The sequence below is a fragment of the Cupressus sempervirens genome, chromosome 6, assembly GCF_028749045.1.
Source record: "Cupressus sempervirens isolate cs-2001-9-10 chromosome 6, ASM2874904v1, whole genome shotgun sequence".
Taxonomy (NCBI): domain Eukaryota; kingdom Viridiplantae; phylum Streptophyta; class Pinopsida; order Cupressales; family Cupressaceae; genus Cupressus; species Cupressus sempervirens.
The window spans coordinates 638561194-638588836 of record NC_143123.1 but is presented as its reverse complement, the minus strand read 5'-3'; the positions used below and the strand labels follow the sequence as shown (position 1 = coordinate 638588836).

Here is a 27643-nt window from a genome sequence, read left to right as displayed (position 1 = left end):
CTCATCACCCATTTTCTTGGCTACACAACCAAGCAAGTCCCAGGTGTTTGGAATCCTCAAAACAACTGGTTTTGTCCATTATACAAGAAGATTACATGCATCCAACATTTTCTCCCTCTGTGGCTACATGATTATGTTTCATTAAAGATCTCAAAATTGACAACATTCTTCATGAGTGAAACATGCATGAGCTACAACAATGTTTTATGTATTATTTTTATGAATACTGATGTCAATCTCATTTTGCCGGTTCTCTTCACCTTCTCACCTTATTCAGGCCTCCAAGCCGGTGATTCCTAGGTGTTATCAAATTAAAGATCACAATGATACTTTACACCTTCTTCTTCACATACTGGTGTCTTCGCCTGGTGAATTCCTTGGTGTTCTAGTTTCAATATCTCATTCTCAGTGAAATATATTTATATGTATCAGGATGAGATTGATTCCATTTGGAATGATAACATCTATGCCTTGAGTTGCATATTTATTTAAAGAATTTCTATTTTATCATTTCACATATTCGGTTACATATAAATCAACAAGCTTACAATCAACATAGCAAAATGAATAAGATTATGTTATATAATTGGAAGTATTTGGATTCAAACTTATTTGTCTGATTACATAGCATGGTTTCCAATATATGAAGCAAAATACAACTATGTATATGCATATATTCCCTACCTAACATTCTTTGCACTTAAATGAAACTTATGGAAACGGTTTCACAATTTTCTTACTGCTGTTGCAATAAAAATAAAATAGAAAAGAGTTAAACTGGACCAGCGGACTTAGAGCTTTTAAAGAATCTTGGTTTGACTTGGCAAATAAAGGAAGTGAAACAGGGCATGACATCAGCCTTACGTGACTCCTTTAGTGATTATGGAAGGCTTGCATCTTGAGCAAATCCTTGCTTTCATATCTGTGATCCGCGGCAAATGATAAGAATGTTTTCGACAAATATAATCTCGAGTTCTTGAGCTCTGTTTATAGGATTACCCGCGGCAATGGTTTGAATAACTGAAAGAAAATGATTGCCCCTTCCAAACGATTACAGGGGTCTAATAAATAATAAAGAGCCGACTCTATGGCTTCCATCCGTTACAAGAAAACTTCGAATGCAAAACAAATTGAATTTTTAAAAAGAAAAATAAAGTTGAAAATAATTATACAATTCAAATCGATCTCCATGCCAAGTGTTATTGTTAAAAAGCAAAGAATATTAAATTGGAAAGAATATAGTTGGAAAGTTATAATTCGAGAATTATAATAATTGAAATGTTATTATAATTTGAACGTTATTAAAATCTTATATGTACAAGCAACATTACTTTATTAATTATTAAATTATAATGGTGCCAAATTATTTATAAATATGAATGTTTATAAATATTAATTAAAATAATATGATGAAAGATATATTAAAATCCTTTGAGATATGTTTATATTTTAACTCAATTATTTTAATTAAATTAATTATTAATAACTCATGCAGTTCCAGAGATGTATCCTGTTTCAAGTCGCTAGATCTTCTACCCATCTGCCCAATGATGGTGATGCTCCTACCTAATTCTTTTCTGACAATGCTTCCACCCCTTCGACATGCTTCCTGCAAGGAATTTCTCTGTAATTAAATTATAAATTATTTAATCATAAATAATCATTACAGTTAACCTTCATCTCAATTCCATGAATTCGTGATTAACAATCAACTAACATGTCATCTTCACTTTAAATCATAATGACTAACTATCTTACCATTTCGCCAGATTATAACAAATTACACTGCGAACTGGCTTCATGCGAACCTCAACGGCTATATTTCAAATTAGGTTAAAAATTGGAATGTAACACATAGAGATGGCTTGGTGTAAATACAAGTGGTCTCATCTTATTGGTTCATTAAATGGCAAGGTCATCGAGAGAGGTCCCTAGTACTGGTACTAGTACCGGTACAACAATTTTTCAAAAATAGGAGACAAGGACTTGGAGACGGCAAAAAAAAAATTTGTAGTTTAAAGAGTCTAATACTAAATACAAAATCTGAAAATAGTAATATTGTAAAACTAAAAGACTAAAGTAAATAATAATAGTAATGTCACATTAATATAGAGTCAAATATTTCAAAACTCACATAATCACAATATTGTATCTCATTGGTCTTAATTTTTGCATTAAAAACATTAAAATTAGGGCTAAAATATATAAAATTATTTAATATTATATTTTACATTTATATTTAATCAGGAGACTTCGGAGAGACTTCAATTTTTGGATTAGGAGATTGGAAGACTTCAGGAGACTTCGTCATGAAGTCTCCTACCTTTTTTGAGGTCTCCAGAGACATGAAAAGCCTCTCGGATGCATCTCGGTCTCCAAGACGCGATTTTTCGGGGGAGACGAGTCTCCCATAACCATGTAAACTGTTGGGTTTGTCTAAAAGTTTCTTCTTTGACAAGCTTCTACCAAACCTTTGTCCCTATTGGCCTACAAAACATTGGGAATTTTTTATTTGCCCTTTGTTGGTGCATCTTATCTGGTGGCTAAACCTTATCTATTTTCTTATTGGCCCATTAAGGCAAGGGAATATTCTAATTGGCCACATGGTGGTGATTAGTTGTAATTGGGTGGGCATTTAGTATTTATAGCTATGCTTATAGAAATCCTAATTTGGGCGTTGTGGTTTAATCTTGGCCATTAATTTCAAATTGATCTTGGTCATTCATTGTAATTGAACCCCTATATAAAGGCTTGGTCACATAATTTGTAAGGGAGTTATGTTAGAGATTGTTGCCAAAGTACTACCAAGATTGTTCTCTATTCATTGTTGTGCTTACATGGTGGATATACATGATCATTTTGGAACATTGCATGGTTCTTTGCATCACTCACTTAGATTAGGATTTCATTTCATGTTAAATAGAAGTAGATGGAGGGAAGATATTGTTGAATGGTGATTAGTGGTGGAGCTAGTTTTCATACCTTTTGGTACTTGTTGATTGTAAGTAATAATGCAAGGTTAGTCTGGGCCTAAATTGCAAGTCTTTAACTTATATTGGAGATATTCATTTAGAATGTGCCTTCATAGGGTATTTGGATAAATATTGACAATGTGAAAATCATTCTTGCATCTTTAAAGGCTAGCACCCTTCTATCCTATTTGATACGATCAAGCAAGGATTGGTTAGATGCTCACCCCATCATCAACATTGTCTCGCATTCTTAAAATTAGAGTTAGATAGATTTTATATCCCTTGCAAGCTATTTCGTTGGAAGTTTATTGATCTAAAGGAGCTAAAGTCAAGTTGATATCCATTGAATGAATAGCATAAATCCCTTTGTAACAACTGACACATCATTATAACTGAGTGCAAGTCGACAATAAGAAGGAACCTTGAGGTTATTATAAAGTAATTCGAAAATATTTGCTTGTTATTAATAGTGATCAAGAGATCAATTTATACAAGAGACTAAACGATGTTTCCTTAGGAAATGATCGTAAAGAATAGAAAATTTCTATTCTAGCTAAGAGAAAACTAATAAATATCTACAACTAACTAAAGAATAGAAACATTCTATTCTAGAAACAAAAACCTAAATATTAGAAAAATTCTATTCTAGAAACAAAAACTTAAATATTAGAAACATTCTAATATTTACAGAAGATTACAATTGATAACCATTAAATACTAAACAAAGATAATAGAAACTATCTATTATCATAATACCCTCCCTTAATGATTAATCTATCTAGAGCACGAAGCTGTCAAAAAGCATAAAAGGCAAATTATGTCTGCTCGAGGTGCTCCACACTATTCGCTGTGAGCGGCAAACCAGATTTCTTAGATATGGCAACTAAGCGCTTCCGACATTCAACCTTCATGTGCCCAAACTTGTGGCAATAGTTGCAATGAATGTTTTTTCTTCTCAGAAGCCTTCTGAATCTGGATAGAGGATGTCTACTGAGAAGACTATTGATGGTACTTAGGATAATGCCCAGCACTTTGCAAATGAGCATAATGCTCCAAAACAAACCGCAAAAAGTCATAATTTTTAGGAGAAAATAGAAAAAACCCAACATGATTTTTGAGGTGAAAAATCAATGAAAACTTAACATGATTTTAAAGGTGAAAATCAATCAAAACCCAACATGAATTTTCAGGTGAAAAATCAATCAAAACCCAACATGATTTTTGAGGTAAAAAATCAATCAAAATCTAACAATCAAAGCTTTGTTTTTTAGCAAAAACTATAAAACCCAACAGATAATTTTTGAAGAAAAATTACAAACCCACAAAGGAATCCCACAACTTCGAATCAGAAATTTTTAAGGGAAAATTTATAGAAACCCATAAAAAATATATAGGGAAAAAATCTGAAAACCCATTAGAAATTTTTTTTTTAGGGAAAAAATTATGAAAACCCACAAGAATCTTTAAGGGAGGCAAAACACGAGACTTTGCATGGTAAAGCAGCGCATGCAACCCTTAAAGAGTAGAGACCCAGAAAATTTGAAAGGTGACCCAGAAGAGAGCTCAAAAAACCCAAAACGAATATGTTGTCAGTTTTTGGGGCGGCTGGCTCAAAAATTGAGGCATGAAAATTGAGGCACCCCAAAAAATCTAACAACAACCCAATTGAGCTCTTGAAAAACCCACCAAGAATCTAGACTTAGAAAAAAATTTGAACCCGAAAACTAGGGTTTTGAACAAAAACGGCCCTACTACAGAAAAACCACAAAAAATGACAGAAATGTGCAAAAACAAAACAGACGGATCTAGACAGAATGGGTTGCAGAACCAAACTAGAAGTCGGCAGATTTAGATCTCTCAGAACAGAAACCCTAGTCGGATTATAGAGAGTTGGAAGCAAATATGTATGTAAATAATTTCAAAAATAAAAAGCAGATAATTTCAACCATGAAATTATAATTATTTTCAAAAAAATTTAGAGTGTTGGCTTTGACACCATATTACGAAGTAATTGGACAATATTTGATTGTTATCAATAGTGATCAAGAGATCAATTTATACAAGGGACTGAACGATGTTTCCTTAGGAACCATATGACGATGTAATTGGAAAATATTCGATTGTTATTAATGGTGATCAAGAGATCAATTTATACAAGAGACTGAACGGTGTTTCCTTAGGAACCATATTAAGAAGTAATTGGAAAATATTTGATTGTTATTAATAGTGACCAAGAGATCAATTTATACAAGAGACTGAACGATGTTTCTTTAGGAAACAATCGTAAAAAACAGAAACTTTCTATTCTAGCTAAGAGAAAACTAACAGATATCTATAGCTAATTGAAGAATAGAAACATTCTAAACTAGAAACAAGAAACTAATTATTAAAAACATTCTAATATTTACAGAAGATTACAATAGATAACCATTAGATGCTAAATAGAGATGATAGAAACTATCTATTATCGTAATAGAGGTTGTCTCATTTGATCACACAATTCAGACACATTAGGGAGAGTTGGAAATTTGGTATTTCATCTTGCAATATTAAGTCTTCAAATTTGTAAGTTATAGAGGAACAAAACTCAAATCAACATTTCCCCACTGCCTTCTTCCTACAACATCTTTCCCTTGAGCAACACTAATGATGAATGAGGGTCCTAAATTAAATCTGTGCCAGTCCCTTTACACTATAAATTAATAATAAAAATAAGTTATCTTATGTTTTTGGCATTTAAAAAACAAACAATTTTCAGGTAGAAATGGCTAGAAAACGATTCCATGCTCTATAGGTATTAAGGGTGGGGTCCCATGGGGATATTTTAAAATCTACTTTTAAGGAATAGAAAGTCCCATGAAGCAAAAAGAAATTTACTAAAAAACTAATTGGAATCTTTTCCTAAAAAATATCAGCGCCTACGTTTTAGGACTGCAGATTTGAGCGGGTGGAAAAAATGGAGGACTTGAAATTACCTCAGTAACTTAAAAAGCACTTGTCAATCATCTCAAGTTTTCCAAACTTAACCAACTAATTTATTTATTATTTTATATTTATTAGTCTGATGAATTGAAGATCTGAAAAATATCAAATATAAAATTCAATAGACAACCAGCTTCCATAAATTTCAGAACTTAAATAATCAAGCTTAAACTATACTACAAAATTCACATGGGATCATCAACTGTAAAATAATCCAAGAAAATCTCAGTGATACCCACTGAAAATTTTAGGAAACCTCTCCATGGGGCCCCAGCCTAAAGCATAAGGAATGTTTAATGCTGGTTGAAAAGAGTTAAAGGACATTGGAGACATAACATAAAACCTACTGCAAAGCTTGAAGCTTCCAAGCATTGCATGGAATGTACTCTCGTGCGAGAACGCCCATTGCTGATCATTATAATCTCTGGTAATAGTGTAGTAGTACTCCCCTAGAAGCAAAACTAATAGATAGGTAAAGAAAATCTTCACAAAACTTCATTTTTCATTCATTCCCAATCCATAACATACAACACTTAGCATATGAAAAGATGCACTATCTGCTACTGTTCATTTGGTAAATATGTAATATGAGCATACCGAAGAAGCAAATAGGAAACAAAAGACACTTTTCCCTAGCAAAAACTGAAATTTAAACATTGCTAAGCATCATAACATCTAAAGGCAGTGGCCCAAAACTTCTGTAAGTTCAAATTACTACAAAAAGTTTCTTTGATTGATCTGCTCAAAGTTTTGAACTATTACTTACCTGTAGCTCTTTTTATCAAGAAACATGGGATGTGAGTTCGTTAGTAAACTATTTGCAACATTGAGCAATGAGAAGCCACTGAAGAATTCCACAGAATCCAAAATTTTGAAATTGTAGAACAAATTGCCCTGAGAGACCAGTAGAAGCATCGAGATAATGATTTGGAGTCATGTCAGAAGTGGATTTCGGCAAATTGACTCACAAAGAAAAGGCAAGGGAGAAAACTCCTTACAAATAGGAGATTAGACAAATTCAAAGAGATCTAAGGGGCATGATTACTCTTCTCAAAAAAATTTACAGACAATCTAAAGCTAAAACAATCCATCCCTGGATGTTTTATGGTATGAGTTTCATTGTTCGACCTTGTTTGGTATCTTGTGTGCAAGGTTTTTCAACTTTAAAAATAAGTGGTCACCTTAGACTTCAGACTAGATTTATCACTTATTACATGGCATTTGCTCCTGCTTTGCCATATGTATTTTTTTACTTATAAAATGTGGTAAAGCAAGTTTTGTTTTAACAATCATTATATAGTTTATGAGTATATAATTTCTGTTATTTGCATTCTACTGAGATATTAGAGTATGCTTGCTTGAATTTGCAAAAAATTAGAAAATCCTTTGAATTGACTTTAGATTTTGTTGTAACATTAGTGCAATCAAGGATTCAAAAATCAAAATTTTGTGTTGCATGTTAACTTTTCAACAATATGTCTATATACTTATAGCTGTCTTCTTTAGATAAGAACAGCAAATTCCTTCATGTGACGGCTCTTAAACATAAGGTGGTGAACAGGATAACAGGATATCACAGATCTTTTAAGATGGAGTCAAGATTGATAAGGAGGAAATAAGATATGAATCTGTCCAATTTTTTAGCAGCCTCCTCTTTGTGAATGTCAGCTTGAATGATTCAGCACAACAAACACTCATTAATTCCATTGCTAACATCCTAAATGAAGAGTAAAACTTTTGTCTAGTGGTGATCCCTTTGGTGACATAAGTTAGGAAAACATTGTTTTCTTTTGAAGGCAGTAAAGCCCCAGGTCTAGATGGTTTTTCCATGTTCTTTTTTCAAGTATTCTGGGAAATTGTTGCTGAGGATGTTGTGAATGCGATTAAGGAATTCTTTGGGTCAAGGAATCTCTTGATGGAGCTGAATTTCACGTTTATTGTTCTCATCTCTAAATTATTTGGGGCTGATACCTTCATTAATAACAGTACATGAGAAGATCCATAATAAGTAGATCTCCCTTCATTAATTTCTCAGCAGCAAATTGGTTTTGTACTTGACTCCATAATAAGTTAATAACAGTACATGAGAAGATCCATTCCTTAGAGGTTTCCAAAAAGCAAGGGTTCATGATGAAATTGAATATGACAAAAGCCTATGACAGACTGGACTAGATTGTTTTATTGGACGTGTTGGAGATTTTTGGGTTCAAGGAGAGATCTCTAAGCTCATTAGGCAGCTTATTTCCACCTCTAGTACTGTTGTTATTGTCAATGGTTCCCCCTCCCACTTCTTTAAGGTGACCAAGGGCCTTAGACAGGGTGACCCCATTTCACCAACCATCTTCACAATTATGACTGATGTCTGGGCAGATTCATGCACAAAATGGTTCAAGATGAAAATTCGAAAGGTCTTAGACCTTCCTCGTCGACTGTGGTGTGTTCTCATCGACATTTTTTTGACGGTATGATTATGATGGGAAGTTCAACTATTGGAGAAGCGAGGGCTTTCATAAAGATATTGGTTCTATATGAAGAGGCTTCCGGAAACATGTGAACTGGAGGAAGAGCTCTCTCTTTTTTTTCAACACCTCAAACAATCGTCAAAAGAAATTTGTGTCGTTCTGGGTCATTTGATTGGAGTTCTTCCCTTTGTTTATCTTGGCCTTACTCCTCCTTCTAAACCCCCAAATTCTTTCTAGTGGAAAGTTGCCCTTTTGAGACGAGCGGGAAAATATCATTGAAAAGATTCAAAATAATTCTTATGGTTTGGGGTTCAAGAGAGGAAAAGGATCCCACTTAATGCTCGGGACTCAATTTGTGGACCAAAGTAATTGGATGGCCTTAGTCTTAGGAGTACCAAGACATTCAATTATGTCGTTCTTGCTTAGCAAGTGTTGAGAACTGTCTGAAAAGAGAGAATGGAATTCAATGTCAAACTAAATACTTGCATAGTGTTAGTACCTTTAGGGTCTGTTTGGTTCCTGGAAGATGATAGGAATTGGCTTTTTCAAAATCTAGATTTGAAAATTTTTGCATTTGTTTCAAAATTGACAAAATGGAATTAACATACCAAACTTCCAATTTTGCCTCAAAACCAGGTTTTCCAACTTCCTACTAGCGAGTAGGAATTGAAACTCAAAACCTGGTTATGTTTTTTAAGGACTGTAAAAACAATAGATTGGACTACTTTTTGAAATTTGCCTTCAACTCCAAGCTTACGCATAAAAATGTGTCTTAACATGCATCTTCCAAGTGAAACAAATGGTTCAAGTAAAATCCCAAAAATCGGAATGAAGATTTGCAAAACCTTGATTTGGCTAAACCAAGGTTTGTAGAAATCCCGGTTTTTTAAAATCCACAAACCAAACAGACCCTTAAGGATTTTCTTCATTCCCAAATACTTCCCTAAGGCTCCACCTAATGGAACAATGTTAGTAAAGCTAAGGAGGTAGCTGTGATGTGTGCTAGATGGTGAATTAGTGATGGTAACAAGATTTTGTTTTTTGGGGAGATGTTTGGCTTTTCCAGGAGCTTGTGTGCAACAATGCAGCTTTTGTTAATTTTATGGAGGAAAGCAAGATCAGATTTGGCAAGTTTGTAAGTGACTACTGGCAGGAGGATCGATGGGTTGACCTCAACCAAGTCCATGAGGAGTTATTGCCCCTTCCCTCTCCTTATACTCTTTTATCATTCAGCCTAGTGTAAAATGGAGGGTCTCCCCCTCGGGGATCTTTTCAAATTCTTCTATGGTGTCTCTGTTGTCTTAGTCCCCTTCTCCTTCACCTCTTTGGGCTAAGGCCTAGGTGAAGAATCTCGTTCCTAAAGTTAATATTTTTCTATGGATCCTTCTCCAAGATAAATTTAACCACTAATAATTTATGCAAAGCAGATTTTTGTTACCTACTATGTACCACACTAATTTTTTGCACTTTTATATAAACAATTAATTATAAACAAAATAAACAATATCTTTCATATTCACATGAAAACAGTTATAATAACTACTCTACGCAATCAAATGAAAGGGATCAACGGCTATAACATAATAACTAAATCCTAGTCCATGGAAAAAGAGTAACTGATTCAACAATATTAACCATGATATCAACTGCAAATGCAATACAAAAAAGTAAAGTACCCGTTAAAAGAAGATAACTACAATGTAGATCATATCTCTGTCTTGTGCAAGTCTTGATTCTAGTGGAGAGGAGAAGCATTGTCAGGGGCTTAACCTCTCAACCGCAGACCCTCCAGTATCCCCACACAATCTCAACTAAGAAAGACCCTCCCTACCCAAAATAAGGCATGGGACACCCTTGTCCTACAACTAAGCATCTTGGTGTTAGAGTGTTCGCTAAGCAACCAACTAGGCTATGGAGTCCTTCCCATCAATCCATCTATCCAACAGCTAGCAATCCTGACCTCTAGTCATCACAACAACAAGCATGCCGCTAAACCTACATTGGCCAGTGTTTTAAACGAACACTATGTGCTCGATCACCCACCACTCCACTTGACAACAAGACTAGTACCCCTTGATCACCATGAGCTAACTTAGTCTACAATACTTGTTAAGTTCATTAATTGTTTATTTTAGCTTTCTTCCTTTTATCTTGCAGGTATAACTCATTGCTCATATACTAGCAGCCCACACTCTTCATCTCGACCTTGCTAGTCATCCTTGATGAATCTCAGTATGACTATCTATATCCTTGAACAATCATTGTTTATCACAATCAATTACTTTCTGCCCAGCCTGGACTTAGCCTAGACTTATGTTAGATATTTACATAATGATTCCATGTTATTTATTATCAGGTTCCTTAACTCACTGAGAGTGCTTCCTCTTATCCCAGAGGCATATTGAAGATGCCCACGTATAAGTATTGCACAAGGTTAGAGATCCTTCCAGTTCTGATTTAAGTTCTGAAAGAACATAACAGTATGCAATAATTAACTGTGATCCTTATGCATGCTTTATGCAATAAACTTATGCAAACAAGGCATTCAATTCAAAGCTAGTCCATCTAGCTCTATCTAATACATATCAATGTTTCTTTCAAACTTCCAAGCTAGAACCTTCAGAGCCTTTTAATATAACAAAATGGTAAGAAAAACTTAGAAAGAAAGCATGACCTAATAGAGGCATTATCACCCTCAAGTACAAATGAATATTGGATCACCCGGTATGACTTCTTGCCTGTAGCTTCTAGCAACATCGGTACAAATGCTTCATAGTTAAGGAGCATGTTGATTATGTAAGAAATCACATGTGCAAACCCATGGCACTGTACGTGCAATCTCAAAAAAGGCAAATGAATAATGAATGCTAATAACAATGAGAATCATGGCATTGAATGTGCAATTCACAGTAGAGCTAAGTAGTATGAAAATGCTATTGCAATTATAGTGCATGACATTGCATGTATAATTTCGCAACAGAATAATATGAAATGCTATTGCAGATATGGAGCATGGAACTACAAATGAATTCTGAGATAAAAGAAATCGCATAAAGGCTAGCATATGCAAACGCCCCACTAATATATAACAAATCCCATAAAAGAGAGATTGTCTTCTTGCTCTCACGAACATGCTTGGTTATGAGCAAGATAGGAAAGTGTTGAGATTATGTGTGGTGAACACATCACATAATATTGTTATATTTTAGTATTTTATTTTATTATGTAATGTTGCACCTAGATGGATATGCAACATGGAGAGATTCCCATAGAATATTCTTGATGAATTGTATTGTAGCATTGTGATAATATTTGATGTAATTATTAAATATTGGAGAAAAATTAAATATCCAATATTAAATGTGGGGTCAATGGGTTAGGTAGCACATGGTTTATGTTGGAATTTGCTACTATATAAGCAGCCACAAGGGTAGTTGTAGAGGCAAGGGATAAACGGAAAAAGGGAAGAGTTGAGCGGGACAAGGCTTGACAAGTTAGCCAAGAAAGCATTTGTGAAGGTTGGAAGTATGGCATGGGATGTGTGAATTCATGCTTGTTCATATGGATTATTTAGTTGTGGCTATGGCTTTGAAAGCTTCCATGGTTGTATTGCAATGGTGTTTTTGTTGAATAATACATGGTGATGGATGCTTTTGGAGGCTACGTTTTTTTTCCCTCAATAAGGGTTTCCCAGGGTACATCTTGTATCGCATTTTTTTGGGTATGTTGTCTAGTCTCTTGCACGTGGATTTCAATTGCATATTTATTTCATATCTATTATGGGTTATGTAAACACGGTTATATTTTTTGTTGCAAGTTTCCTTGCAAAAAGGTGGCAGCATCATGAGTAACATTCAAGAGCCCCGAAAAAGGTTGATAACACATGTGGCTATTTCAAAATTAAAGAAAATATTAAATACGCCGCTAGATAATTAAGAGGGTTGATGACATGAAATTTTATTAAAACATAGCCAAAGGTTGGAAATAATAATTCCACTCTCAAGTGTTAATATAAGGCTACCATCCTATATCTGCCTTGACTCGTATATTTGTGTACACAAGTATATGTATATATATATACGTGATATTCTAAGCCTACATATCTTAGGTATACGTCTTATTTAAGTGGGTGTATACACTCATGTATGTCTCATTTCAGTTTATGCATATATACATATTTATGTGTATGTCTACGCGCGTGTGTACATACATGTACAAGTATATATAGGTACCATGGTATCGTTATATTAAGACATGTTAGCTATCACAGGAAGCTCTGAAGTTCATACCAACATATAAAGGTGACAATTTTGTTCCATTTAATTATTTTATCATCTTACTAAATACATAGACCAATTTAGCTCATGGTGATCGCTTGGTATCCCCTTGTTGCCTAGTCCAGTTTTTCCCTTGACCAAGGTGGTTTAGGACCCATACCTATTAGCTCAACAGTAGGTAGTGCCTCGCGCCTTTCCTTTTTGGCAATGCTTCCCCCCCTTCGTCGCGTTCCTGCAAAAGAAATTTACCATGGTAAAAACATATTTCTCATCATTTAATCAAATCAAAATTACTATAACAAGTGTTCAAATTAGCTATCCATTTCCAATTCATATAACATCATAGCAATCAACCATTATTCCAAATCCCATGAATTTATAATGAACAGCCAACAGTTCCATTTTACATGAACCATAATGATTAACTAACTTAACCAAATCAACTCACTTCACATGAACTCCTCAACGACTATAAAGAACATTTTATTTTTAAGCAAAAATAGGGTTGTAACATACTAGGTGCTATATTTGTTTGGCAATGGCTAAGCTCTTATCTTTTCCTTCATTGTTCCTTTGCTCCCGATATTTGAGATCAGGTTTTGCAGCAATGGAACCTTTGTTGAGTTTTTCATGAATCTATTTTGGATCTCTACTACCAAAGGAAAGTTCCTTCTGCTAACCAGATTGTAAAATTGTTGTGATCATATATTTTTTCTCATGTTGCACGAGCATTTGGAAAGAGGAAAATAAAGGAACTTTTCATAAAACTACTCTCTCGGCAAAGAAGGTCTTTGGTAAAATATTTCCAGCCATAGTAAAGAATATCAATATTCTTGATTTTCATCTCAAGAATGGGCAAAAGCAATCTTGTCGGGCCTATGACTTCACAGTGTCTAAGGATTGGAAAGTCAAAATTGTCGTCTTTAAGGCTATAAGGTCAGTTAAGAAACCCAGGGACAGAGTGTGTTAGAGCTTTCTTCCAAAGGGTTGGGTGAAAATCAACTTTAACGAGGCAGCCAGAGGAAATCCACGGTGACTATGTGTGGGAGAGTGATAAATGGTGAAAGTGGAAAAATTCATTGCGATAATGGCTCTCCCCATGGGTATATTCAGTCCAGCCACCTTGGTAAATCCATTGGTGCCTATCGAGCCTTATCCTTAGTCCATCAATGCAATTACGAAAAATTATGAATTGAGGGAGTCTCTAATAACATTATTCAATGTCTCAAAGGAATAAACAATGCCTCTTGGACTATAGAAGGATGGATAAGTTTATCAAATGAAATCAAATGAAATAATTCAATGCTTTGAAAATTGTTTCATAGGTCACTCCTATAGGTAAACTAATAGGGTGGCAAATTATTTTGCCAATAAGAGGATTATTGCTAAAAGGATGATGACTTGGCTAAAGGAAGACAACCTAGACGATGACGTTAGAGTTGTGCTTAAGGTAAATGTGTATGCTTCCCATCACTTTAATGATTTCAATGATGAGATGTGTCATTATTATCTTTTATGGTTTCCACCCTAGTGGTTTTTGGGAAAGAGCCTCTCATTATTGCTCCCAAGCTTTTTCTACGGTTTGGGGAATTTTTTGGCCTGTTCATTCTACGAGGGTTTTTACTCTAAAGAACAATTTTATGTTGAAGGGCTCTACTAGAGTTGAGATGGGAGGCGATAGACACCATGTTGAACCTATTCATTGTGATGATTTGAGAGTGAATGCTACTATTTGGAGACTCCTAGGGAGAGGGAAAACACCCCATATATTGAGAGACTACATGGCTGGGACCTTAAGGTCACCAAAATTTTCGCAATGGAAGGCGAGCAAGATGAACCTATTTGGGAAATAAATCATGGTCACCAAGAATCTCATTGCTGAGGTGAATGGTTAATCCAATGAGGGCATCAAATTTTATAGAGACAAGAAATATTTTGAAGCGCGACAATTTAAAAAAAAATCCAAAATTTTATAAGGAAAGGAAGAGCTGGTTAAGGGTGATAAAAGTTGTCATGGTACGAAGTGTATTAAGTTGGTGTGGCGAGAATTGTTGAAGGTGATAATAGAGTATATCACAATGGATGGCCACTTCAAAGGGCCTTCAGGCATCACTTTGTCATGGTTAATAATTTCCTACATAAGGTGTGAGTGTCACTCCCTTTTATCTTGTCTTCCCTTAATACCAATATTTTGGGACATAGAGAGAATACTCATAAAAACCCTATGTTAAACGAAGCTCCCTTTAATTTATGAGCATTTTGCTTCCATGACCCATGTTCCCAAGTCCCCCACCCATCTTTGTCTCAAATGATGATGATATAAGGACTACTAATTCTAATGATGAGGGTTGGAGAATGGATACAGAAGAGGATTTCGTTCCTTCAAATTTGGTTAAAACGGTTTCTAAATAGCCTATTAAACCCTCAACTATTGGGAAGTGCAAATTGAAGAGTCCGATAAAGTTAGCTTCCCATTCCCTTGTTCCTAGTAAATAAACATTGTTGGAAAAGATGTACCAAGTGAATCCCAAGAGTAAGGGAAAGGAAGTGGTATCAGTTGATTCCCCTAGAGGGCTTGTGGAAGATACTCCCATTTCCCCCTCATCCTCGGGTGATTTCCTTTCTTCTCAGCCCCCCAGGGACACTAAGGACAAACCCTAGTATTGATGAATTTACTCCTGATCAAGGGCTCCCTAAAGGTGTTTTGGAAACTGCTAGGCATAGGGCAATGAATTTTTTTGGGCTCATTAAGCTCTTATTTTTTAGGATCTTTTTAGGTGTGAATTGCTCCTAATTTAAAGTCATCAATTTTCCACAATCCATCATAAGGTAAGTTGTAGTTTCCTAATGTCAAGGGTGCCAAAGTCAAAGAGCTATGGATTGAGGAAGAGAATAATTTTGTTGCTGATTACCTTACTAAAACTATTGATGCCATCGAAAAATTGAAGAAAGACTATGAGAAGAAAGTTTTGTAATTTACGGACAAACTACAGAGCATTAAGGAGTCTCTCATTAACATTATGCCTCTGAGCCATAAGGTAATCAAGTCCACAACTGATAGCATATACACCATGGTAACCAAGTTGGAGAATGTGCATAAGGAAAGGATGGTTGTTGAGCTAGATTTAGAGAACGATAAGGGACTTGAAGATCCTACAAGGCCTAGTAAGAGAACTCGAGCCAATTTGAAGAGGAAGGTCAAGTGTCTTCCTAGGATATTCAAGATCTGAAGAAGGCAGCACGAAATACAAAACAATTGGAGATAGAGGTTGCTAAGATGTTGAAGAATATAACCTAGTTTTATTGATTTTCTCCGGTTTCTAGTGTTCCAACGGCTTTTTGCTGCTGGTGCCCCTGTTTGTTTTTTAAACAACGTAGTGTCTAGTTGTTATGCTCTTTCATGCTCTATGTCATAAGTTAAAGGGTTTTGGGTCCCTTCAAAACTTGTTTTTGCCTTCAAAAACTTTTCACAGTTTATCAAAAATCCCAAATAAAAAATAGACAGCTATTAAATTGAGTAGATAATTTAATTTGTTTTTGAATACGAAAGTTTCCCATACCAATTTGAAGAGAGGTCCTATGTCACAAGTAGTCCATTTTGGCTTTGTCCCAATTAGACAAATCAAAATGCTAAAAATTTGGAAATTCAAGTGACCTCTATCATAATCGGCTTAGTGTCGTCTTTATCTGAATTGTAAAGAGAAAGAAATTGTTCTTAACGTTAACAAGCTTAGTTGTCGATTCGTGAAAAAAGTCTAATTTGGGCACATGAATCGAATCCATGGATTCGGGATTTTTTTTCCAAATTATGATTCGTGGAGGATTCGTGTGTGTGTATATATATGTATGTATATATGCATTATATATACATAATTCTAAAACTAAATCATTTCATAGTATGAATCTATGATTCTAGTATGCATCTATGAATCTAGTATACTTGAAAATTGATCTATTTTCACAATTATAAAGAAACTCAACACATTCAACATTGAATTACTAAAAGTTTGTAACATTCAAAATCTAGATCATTAAACTTAAAGTTTATTACATGATTCACTCATTAAAGAGTCAAGAGTCAAGACTAAAGTTTTTTATTTTAATTATCAAAAAAAATTTCAAGAAAATCCGCATTAGAGGGGTATTAATGAGTTACAACTGCCATAGAATCAGCTCCACTAGTACTAGAGGGGATTGTAAACTCATAATCGTCCTCCTCATCATCTACATCAGCCAAAGTGGATCTAGCAAGATCTTGGATGATCATATCTAAGTCAGGAGTCTTGGGTGCTATATTGAGAGCTTTTTGGGCCCCTTCTTGTACTTAGGATCCTTCTATGACAACAAGCGCAAATTGATATGAATGAACACAAGGTCTTCAGCTTTTTTTGCAGCCAACCGGTTGCATTTGACCAAGTGGATTAAGGAGTAAGTACTCCAATTCCACTCAAATGCAGAAGAGTTGGCAACCTAGAGAGAAACTAAAAGAATATCAATACAACAATCAAGATAAATTCAAGGAATTAAGAGTGTTAAGTTTAAGAAATTAAATTTAGGTGTTAAATTTTACAAACTTACTCAGAGTAGGATCTTTATGGCAAGAGGTTGGAGGTACGTGAAGTCTTGACCATAAAGGTACCACCATTTAATGTCATCCATCTTGCTCTGGTAAGCTATAGCAAGAGGGTGGAAATCATTTCCTGAAATGAAGGCATCAAATTCATTCCTCACAATTGCCCCAATTTTTGGATCTTGGAATATTTTAGCTAGTACCCTCTTATACCCATTTGCAACCTCTGCTTCTTTAAATGGTGTCGCTCTACCTAGAAGGTAAAATACATATGCACTATAGTGCCTAGGGCTAACATAATACAATTGAACGTTATCAAATATCAATAGCACAAACATTTGATACGCACTATAGTGCCTCAGGGATAGAGCATATGTGAGGAGGTGCAAAGTTGTGGTCATCTTGTTCCATCGATGATGAACAATTGCTTCTACCTTTTTGTAAAAGGTAAAATGAGGATCATTCTCCCTCCTCTATATGACCTAAGATATGATATATGAATAATAATTATAATTAGTTATTATGTCAATTTAAACTTAAGAATCTAGATATCTCTCAAATAAACAATTGTAAAAGAATGTAGAACTTACCATTTTAATCTTTTCCAACATAATGTCCATGGAATCGTAAATATACCCCCAGGCATGGTTCATCATTTTCTGCAAAGCGAAGCCTTGCCATGATTGGATCAATGAATTCCAACACGTAAGTCACAAATCCCCACCAATCCTCATCTAGTATCATTCTTCTCACATTTATGGCCCTTGTTGTATTGGAATTCTTTCTAGTTTATTTGAAGGGGATAAGATACATATCAAAAGATTAGAAATGGAAAGGAATTCGGAAATTATCTAATGTGGTTGCTATTCAGTCCCTTAGACTGCTCTTATCTTGTGGACGTCATTAAAAAGCATTCATTCATTCCAAATGCCCCATTGGGGGCTAATGACCATTTGTTTCAATGCTTCCTTTACCTTCACAAGTCGTCTCAAGACGATTGCGTGAGAGGCAAAGTGGTTTTCAGCAACCTAAGAACATGTTAAACTCAAGTTAGTAATACATTTCAAACATGTGAATGTAAACAACCAGAAAAAAATTATGCAATCCAATAATATATAAATTAAATTTACAAATTGACAAATTTACCTTCAATAATTCCAAGTCCGATAAACTCCTAAAAATTGCTTGTGAGAAGTGGTGATTTGTCACAAACATTTGAATCTCTCCAACCTCCTCATATATCTTTTCCATCCAATCTATTTGGGTGCCAATTCATTTCATCACCAAATTGAGAGAGTGGATGGTGCATGGTGTCCAAAAGATATGATCATATCTAGGCTCTATAATTATCCCTGTAGCCTTGCAAACTTTTGCATTGTTCGTGACCACTTGAACAACATTATCAAGTTCCACTAACTCTATGGCATCAATGAGAATGCAAAAAATAAATTTTGAATCGTTCACTTGCCCTTCACAATCAATTACCTTCAAGAACATTGCCCCCTTAGGGCATACAGCAATAACATTGATCAATGGACAATTTCTACAATCTTTCCACCCATCTGAAATAGTAGACACACCCGATTGAACCCAACAATCTCTTATTGGTTAAATTCAACCTCTACATTCCTTAGTGTGCGACTTTTCATAACTAGGTGCTTTGTAACCACAAGGTGCTTTATTTATTGCTTGCACCATCTCCCTTCAATAAGGTGATTTCACTAAATTGAATGAAACACCATTTGCGATTAAACAACGTCCAACTTTGTGATCAGCAATGCCTCTCAATTCATTTTGGAATGCCCTATCTAGTGGGCCTAGCTTGCGAATGAGTGAAAATGGGTCTATAGCTTCATCCTTTATAGATGGAAAAGGCAAAAAAGGATGTGTTCTTGTGCCTGTTTGATTGGATGGTGGTATTGTTGTATTTGTTCTTTTGGAAGCACTATGTTTTCCTTTTGCAATTGCTCTATCAGGATCTTCTTGCTCTTTTGCTAACATTGATATTTGTGCAGCTAGTAATCCCTTCTTATCTCCCCCACTACCCTCACACATGTTAATACCTTCCTCCGCAAGGCCCAAAAAATGTAGTTTCACTCGGGAATAGGAGCTTCTATATTGTACATTATAATAATTACATTTCCATATGTATAATGCACCCCCAGGACATTGTGTGATTCTTGTTGTGTGGCTCCATAAAGGAGAACCCTTATCAATTTTGAATTTTGGTGATCTAGCCCCATCCACTAAACCTTGACTACTTATTGTTCTATTCTTGCAATCTAGAAAAAAATGAAAGAAAACCATGCTTCAACACGTATACAAAAACTTGTTAATTTGAAAAACTAGAAATAAATCAATAATCTATGAAAGAACTAAATAAAATGGTTGAAATGCATACCTTGAACACTTCTTCCATGGTATTTGCAACTCCACAACCGATCCCCTTCGAATCCAAGCACTTTACTTCAAACTAGCAACAATCAGAGAGCAAAATAGAGGGCAAATGAACTTGCATAATGAATAAAAGGGGTGTTTTTAGGGTTTAGACCCAAAAAAACCAAAAATTGTAAATGGGCTGACCTTTTTTTTTTTCTTTTTCTTTTTTAAATAAAAACTCTCGTTGTGTTGCGGATTCACAAAGTGGAGGTGTTTCACTAGCCCTCAAGTTTTCAAGAAATTTCATTATGGTAAACAATGCCCTCCTCTCACCTAGAGCTCAAACAGGGCCATCAAAATTCTTGGCTGTTGATGTAGAAGAAACTTTCTTTTTCTAGCATGGCGCATAGACAAAATAAGAGTAGTTCTTGTTACATGCTTAGGATCTTCTCCTGTTTCAACGTAGTTTTACGTTGGTCTTCAAAGCTCTATTTTCTTTGTCTTTTCCACAATTTTCTTAAGTTTCCATCTTTCTCTCAGGAATTTTCTTTGTCGTTTTAGATCTGCCTCCTCATTTTCTCCTATGCCAATCAAAAAATCTTCAAAACCTACATGACCTCCATAAATAGAGAAGCTAAGGCTATGAAGCCTTATCCAAGCAATCTTGTTTTAGTAACAATAAGTTTCATCTCAACCCTCACAAAGATCTCAATGGATAGGTACCTAATAAGCATGACACAATCTATATCTCTGCCTCAAACAACAAAGTTCTTACAGGTATAGAAGTTTTAAGCTTTAGATAAAAATCCAATTGTCCAGTTGTTCCTAAAACTCCCCAAGTTCCCATTTCCATTCCTCCTGATCCTAAGACACTATAACCAAGCACTCTTGTATATAAAACTGCCATGACCGTCACTCAAACAGGCTTGGATTGCTCTTTTATAAATAACCAGTTAGCTGAATGCAAGAGATTCAATTAAAAGAAGTCGAACTGGTTGCCACTGACTTGGCTGTCCTTAAGAATCACCTACTACATGCCCAAAGTACTTGCTTCTCCTGCTAAGAACTCCTATGCTGCCCCTTAGGGGTCGTTCATTCAAGCCAGCCCTTCTCCCCTTACATTGCACTGGTTTGGCATGATTACACAGGATCACATAATACCAAAGTAACAAGAATCGGAATCAGATCGGAATCGGCAAGGCCGAATCGAATCATGAATCGGCCATGAATCGAAATCGAATCAGCCACGAATCAGCAAATTTAGAAAACCTTTGAAATTTAGTGAGAAACTTATTTCATAAACCCTTTATCACTGATTCAATTCACTGATTCACAAAAAATCGTTTGGCTTGAATCGAATCACTAAATCGCGTGAATCGTCATGATTCTTGGAACTATGCATAATACACATTATCTCTATCTCTTTAAAGATACGGTCCTCAAAAAACTGAAATCTAAATTAATATCATCAAAAATCAAACTTTGCAGTCAAGGATCAATTACAACAATCTTTTCATCTTGCAGACAACTCTCCCTATAAGAAGATAAAAGAAAATGATTGTCCCCATAAAATACATCCCATATTAAATTTGGAAAGGGGCTTCCAAGTGTCAAATGCTTTAGGTTTGCCTCATAAAGGGAATCATCAGGGAAAATGGTTATATTTCTTGTAAGAAAGAAAATCTGCAATTTAGTGCTTGACACTGTCAGAGATATAGTAGTTGATACTGATGGTTGCACATACTTGAAAATGGAGAAATTAAAATATGGCATAAAACTACATTATATATGATTAGGATTTGAGGTATTAATTTAAAAACTTGAAGAAGTATACATTCATGTGGTACATATGGAAAAATTGAGTTTTCTGGTAAAAAGGAATGAATGTGCTTGCCATGCACCCCACATTCAAAGCAAAGTACTCATTGAGTTCCTATCTGTAAAGAAAGTAGCATTTCCTCAAGATCTAAATAAAAGCTTTTTGTAAGGATCACATGAAGGGCATAGTAGGATGTTTTAATGCCAAAAGGATAAAGGGAAAATACTGAAATTCCCGGCTTTCTATGTCCCCATGAATACCACAGGGTGATCAGAAGGTTGCAAAAATCATGGGGGATACATTGCATATTTATTGTGATGTTTCAGCTGACTAAATATTCACATTTCATGCCAAATGGGTGCAACAAGATGCAGGGTTGTCAGTCTAATACATTAAAGAAGTCTGTAAACATCTAAATTTTACAATTACAGGTTGACATAGAATGTTCCTTAATTAGTTTTGATAAATAGACTGGAGGGCTTCCTTATACAGAATTCTGCTCTTGAAGCACTAGACAATGCTCAATTTTAGATGTCTCCATATAAAGCTCTAATACTGAATTGGGTACTGATACAGATATGTCCTATTCTTAAATTTGTTCTATTTAAATAATTTATGCAGAAAGATTATCAAATGCCATTCTCTCATGCTTTAAGGGAAAACATTTTAAAAAGAAGGGAAGTTGTAATCAGCTTTCCAAATAGGATTAGCACAAATTATTACATTAATGAGGAATGCAGGCATGATGAACAGCCATGTTCCACTCCAATAAATGTTTTGTTAAGAGAAGAACATGCTATTATTTATCATATGTAAACCAAATACTTCTTTTACAAGTCAATCTACCTTGGAACCTTATGCATCCCTCTATCATCCTTCAGGCATTTAAATTGCATGACGTCAAAACCCAAGAACAAACTTGTACAACAAGATAAGCTCAAGCAGTGGCACTTAGCATACCATTTCCTCCAATGATGAGACTTAAGCTAATCTAACTAACAAAGATACTAGCAGCCTCCATAAGTTAAATTGCTCTTCTTTCCCTGGCCACCAAAAAACAAGAGGAAATTTGCCCACTAAGATGTTCCCTACATTGCAAGCAGCTTTCAGATTTATTTTAGGCTTCAATACAAACCCAAGGATATTGAATGGTACTAAAATATTCAGAAAAAGTTTATAAATGGCATCAACAGCCCAACAAATCTGAAAAGACAATTACATGCAAACCAAATACAACCGGCCAAAATATATGCAATGATGTGAGACACGTCAACTCTATCACTTGACAGTAGAAATCAGAAATCACTTGTACATAGAAACTTACGCTGTTTAAGTGAAGACCAAGCAACCATAGCAGCATTTTTTTCAGCCTGTTTTTTTGATTTTGCAGCTTCACCTGAAAAGGTCATTCCAGCTACTTCCACTGAACATGTAAAGACTGGCAGATGTCCTGGTCCTGACCTCGTTGTTGTATATACAGGTAAAGGAACCCCAGCCCTTTGAGCCATCTCCTGTAACAGATTCTTGCAAACACCAGTTTCATCCTGTTGGTCAAATAAGGATCATCAGAAATGATTCCTTGAACTCCATTTGCAAAGTCTTATTTCAATTAAATTTTATATCAGATATGAAGTTCTTCCCAGCTCCGACAATACAAAAGGGCAGACATGCAAGGAAAGTGATCATACTCAAAAACTATTTTCATCCTTATTCTATGACAGGAATCAAAGAGTTACTTTATTTTTACATTCATCACCATGGGATAGATGTCTCTAGCTTAACCAAACTTAGCTTAATCTATGGTAAGTAATATTAAAAGTCACTAAGCCTTGGTCATAATCTTGAACAGGAGCACAACTGGAGATCTCAGTGCTGCTGTTTTTCGCATATCTTACTCCACACCTGCTCTGAAACATGAGGACTTCTTCTAGAGGATGATGATGGCATCAGTCTGATATTAAAAGAGTCAATACACACAAACCAAATTTCTTTTTCATCACAGATTATATTTATTATGATCCCAATCGTGATTTGTATCTATTTTAAAACATTAACTTTCTCAATTGGACACCAGAAGTTTCTCAAACTTCATACTAGATTGTATGCTGCAATCATCAGCAACAAACTAGGGATCAATGCCATTCTAAACCAATAATGTATTTGTATATTATAATTATTCAGGCAGTTTATGCATTATACACATATTAGTCTTCAATTGGCCATGACCAATTAAGTAATGAAAGTTTGAAACAGTTTTTTCCTTTATACATCATTTATATTTTTATGGTAAAAAGAACCCAAATTATTTCTCACAAAGAAACCTTTCCATGCTTCATTTTGCCCCACTTTCTATCTTTTGGTTCTTGTCAACTTCCCCCGAGTGGTAACATAGGCAATAATTCCAAATTCATTGGCTGCCTGCATTGTACAATTGATAATTCATCCCTATACAAAATCTAGCTTGAACACCAACTTGAGTCTGCTGCAGTTATTCCATTGTGCATTCAACTTAAGAACTCTTTAAAATTTCAAATTCTTTCGTGTCAAGTCACCAGCACTTGAAAGGCAGGACAAATAACAACTCCTGCGCAGCTATCATGCTTTCAGATGCAACATATGCCCAAGCCCAAATGCCATAACATCACCTCACCTCCATGCCAGAAAAAATACTGGAGATATTAGGTGCCCTGGTGATTGCATATGTAACTACAACAGTTAAAGGTTAAAACCCAACTTCAAAACTTCTATTTCCACCACATTTCATATTGCTTACAATGGTTCTGTACAGATTGGCTATCACGTACTTTGACATTCATTACAAATTGTGGCCATGGAGCTCTACAGAGAAAACGGCAATTTCTGGCCATTGCATCAGTAGCTTTTCCAATAGAGCTACACTTCTAATTTAGATGCATGATGCGGTGGGTTATGTCTATCCAAGCATATTTTCTGTTTAAAAGAAGTCCATTAATTCAACTCTCGTGCACTGATTCCACTTCTGCGTGCAACATCAGACTAATTTCAAATCCCTAGCACCAACTCAAATAAATACAATACAGGTAAATGCCAAATCACACAGTTATGTCAATTACAAAGCAACATAAGCCTCACTTAAAATGCTAGGTGCCTGCTTTTCCTCCATGACAAGACTGGATATGGCAAACAAAACTAAGTTTGAGCCTAAGCCTTATGCTTAATTGATTTTTCCTAATTATTAAAGAGAAGAGCATAAAAGTTAAAAACTTAAATACCAATACTGATTTAACTTTCATTTGATGTTCCATCACATTTGAAAATAGCTTAACCAGATGAAGACTCGAATACTCAACTTGTAGCACCTGGTGCATCAAGTCAAAATTGTGCAAACTCTGGCCATGCCACTGTTAGCTTTTCAAATAAACTTAAACCTCACCCCAATCTTCTGTCTTAGAGACATCTTTCAAATTGAAAGATCAATAAATGCCTTTTTTTGTAAATACAACATTTCAGATCTATTATATCTCCACAATCCATAAGAATTTGTTCTGATAGTTTCTGGATTAGATTGTGTATAAATTTTTTCATCAATGTTTCGGATCACTCCATCATCAGGATAAGCAAGAGAACATACAATGTTTAATTTCAGCTAGCTTTTCTCACATGCTATGGGCAAAAGTTTAAATTTAACTTTTCCTTCATTTTTTTTTGGAGACAATTCAATCACTCTTTGGAGAAGATTAGACCATTTTATACAGATGACAAGAAAACACTTGCTGTCTGTTCTAAGATAGTCGTACCTTTCCAGTCCCATTGACCAGCTCTGTTTCTTAGTTGATTTCAAACAAACCTCTCTCTTTAAATAAACTAAAATTTGCTCTAATCTTATAATTTGATTCACATCCAATTGTCTTCTTTATGCTTCCAATACAACTTTTTCTATTAATTAAATTTAATACAGCATTTAAATTATCTGCACGGATAACAGTCACAAGTTTTCCATTATGCAGCAAATCTTGCCACATCATTGGTGGCTCTTCCAAACAAAGAACTTGACATTAATATCTAATCAGAAAATGTTAAATTTCTGCTTTCTTTATGACAATGTTGATCAGTGGATATGTTTTTTAATCTTCTTGTTCTTTAATTGGTAAGTTTTTTTTTTCTCAACATAGGCTTTCCGGCTTAGATGTAACCACCCAGGGGAACCTCTATTATTAAATTGATAGCCTCGTCCACTGGAGCTACACCACACAGAGAACTGGATGTGTACCAAATTCATGGCCCCGTTGACTAAGGTTCTCTACATCCAAAACATAAACACAGAATTGGATATCCGTAAAATTCAAGTCCTCGTTCATTCTTGGCATGTCTATCAAATTGATGGCCTTATCCATTCTTGGGTTATCCATCAAATCCATGGCCTCGTTGATTGGGATAGGCTACATCCAAAGCATAACCTCAAATTGGAGGTCCATCAGATTGGTGGCCTCCTCCAGTGAGTCCACACACCCGAATTCGGAAGTGGTCGACTACACGATTTCAGCACTCCAAACATTTGTCTAAATTAGTACATGATACCTCTCGGATGATTTGAACAATGATCTCCAGTATGAAAGCCTCAATGGTATTCCACAAGCTTATCCCATGACACAAGATTTTAGAATTTTCAAAAAACAACACCTACAGAAATATTTTGTTTCCCACTAGAAGTAAAGATTTGGGGTTTTAAGGGCTGGACACCCGATTTCAATCTAGCGCGCATAATAATTAGAAAAAGAAAGAAATGGTTTGTCTACTTACTAGGATTCTTGCGGCAAGAGACTGTGAAGGGCCTCTTCGAGAAAGCGTACTAAGAGCGACTTCTGCAGCGGCATGCTCGGCCTGTCGTAATGTAGTGTAAAATTTGGGGCTCTCGAAGGTCTCACCATTAAAAGTGACAACAGCCTTAAATCGAGGGGCATGATCGGGGCCTTCTCGCATGCAAAAATACGACGGGAGATTGAAACAGCTCCTCTGAGCAAGTTCCTGCAGCTGGTTCTTGTACATGATTCGCTGTACTCATAATCCAACCCAATTTCAAAACCCTAATCCCCCCAAAACAGAAAATCCCTCATTACTGTAAGTTTTCCAGTAAAACCCTCACCTTTAAGCTGCAACCGCAGCAAATATGCAACCCTTGTTAAACGAGCAATTTCTGCTCTTACATGTTTATGTTTGAATTGTCAATGCGTGCTTATGTTTCGATTTCCGAAGAAAATTTGTGTTGCAGACAGAAAACCACTTTCGAATACATAACGGAAATTGGTTTTGCGAGAAATTAGGTAATCCAGAAAGAGATCCACCAACAATGAAGTTACAAGCAAACGGCAGTCAGGCAAAGGTGAAGAATTTACTGTTGGGATTTTGTTCTGTTGCGTTTGGGTATGGAATGAAGTAATTGCCGCTCAGCGAAAAGAAAGAACACTGGGGACCGTGGAAAATCATAAAAAGGCGAACGTGGGAAATTTATATAAATGCATGTTCTTGGGAATTTCTTATCCCTGTACCAAACTTTCGAGATACATTGCTTCTATCATATTAACAGAAATGACGAAATTGAGGAAAGCGACGTTCTTGGCGTTTATATTTTTTGAAATAAATTGTCGAATTAATCGAAAACACCTTTTTATTATTATTATTTAAATATTTTTTTGGGTTGGAAATGGTCGAATTAGGAAAAGGGATTCTAACATGGAACAAGAATAAGATCGAGATATAATGAAAGGTTTGTTGAGTAATGTCACTCCAAGCCCCACAATATTCTTAAAGCACACGTAGTTTGAGTTATTGTTGGAAAGATGGAGAGGATACCTTTTTTCGTAATTTGTAGATGCATGGGAAAAATTGGATGATGAGGACCACTTCATCATAGTAGTGTAAATAAGATGAACTCCCTTTTATCTTTTAATGGTTATATATCGAATAGGCTCTTCTTTGCTTTCTATTCATGTAAGCCACTCAGATGATTTGGACTCCCCTTCCTTTGAGAGCGGGGGGTGAACTAATAATGCAAATAGATAATTGTTGGTGTAAATAAGTATTTTACTATTTACACTTACTTAAGTTTACTTAGGTTAATGCATTATTTTATTATTTTTATTTGTGAGACACTTAGGAGTTTGCACACCTTTTGAGTTGTCATGTTGACAACACAGGAGTACACA

The 27643-nt window shown here is 35.3% G+C and overlaps 1 protein-coding gene across 2 annotated transcripts in view; it reads right to left on the bottom strand.

Annotated features, from left to right (window-relative positions):
• LOC149553844 (double-stranded RNA-binding protein 3-like) overlaps positions 1-27026 on the bottom strand; it is a 40559-nt gene extending 13533 nt beyond the window's left edge. Inside the window, exons 1-3 of one of the 2 annotated variants that reach the window (XM_089789194.1) lie at positions 26241-26980; positions 22786-23005; positions 12854-12925 (exon numbers count right to left, since the gene is read on the bottom strand). In XM_089789194.1, the coding sequence (XP_089645320.1) occupies positions 12854-12925; positions 22786-23005; positions 26241-26486 (538 nt within the window). In that variant the 5' untranslated portion in view covers positions 26487-26980. Of the gene's footprint in view, positions 1-12853; positions 12926-22785; positions 23006-26240 lie in introns of both variants that reach the window. The other variant, XM_089789195.1, reaches the window with a different exon arrangement.
• Between the last annotated feature and the right edge of the window lie 617 nt (positions 27027-27643).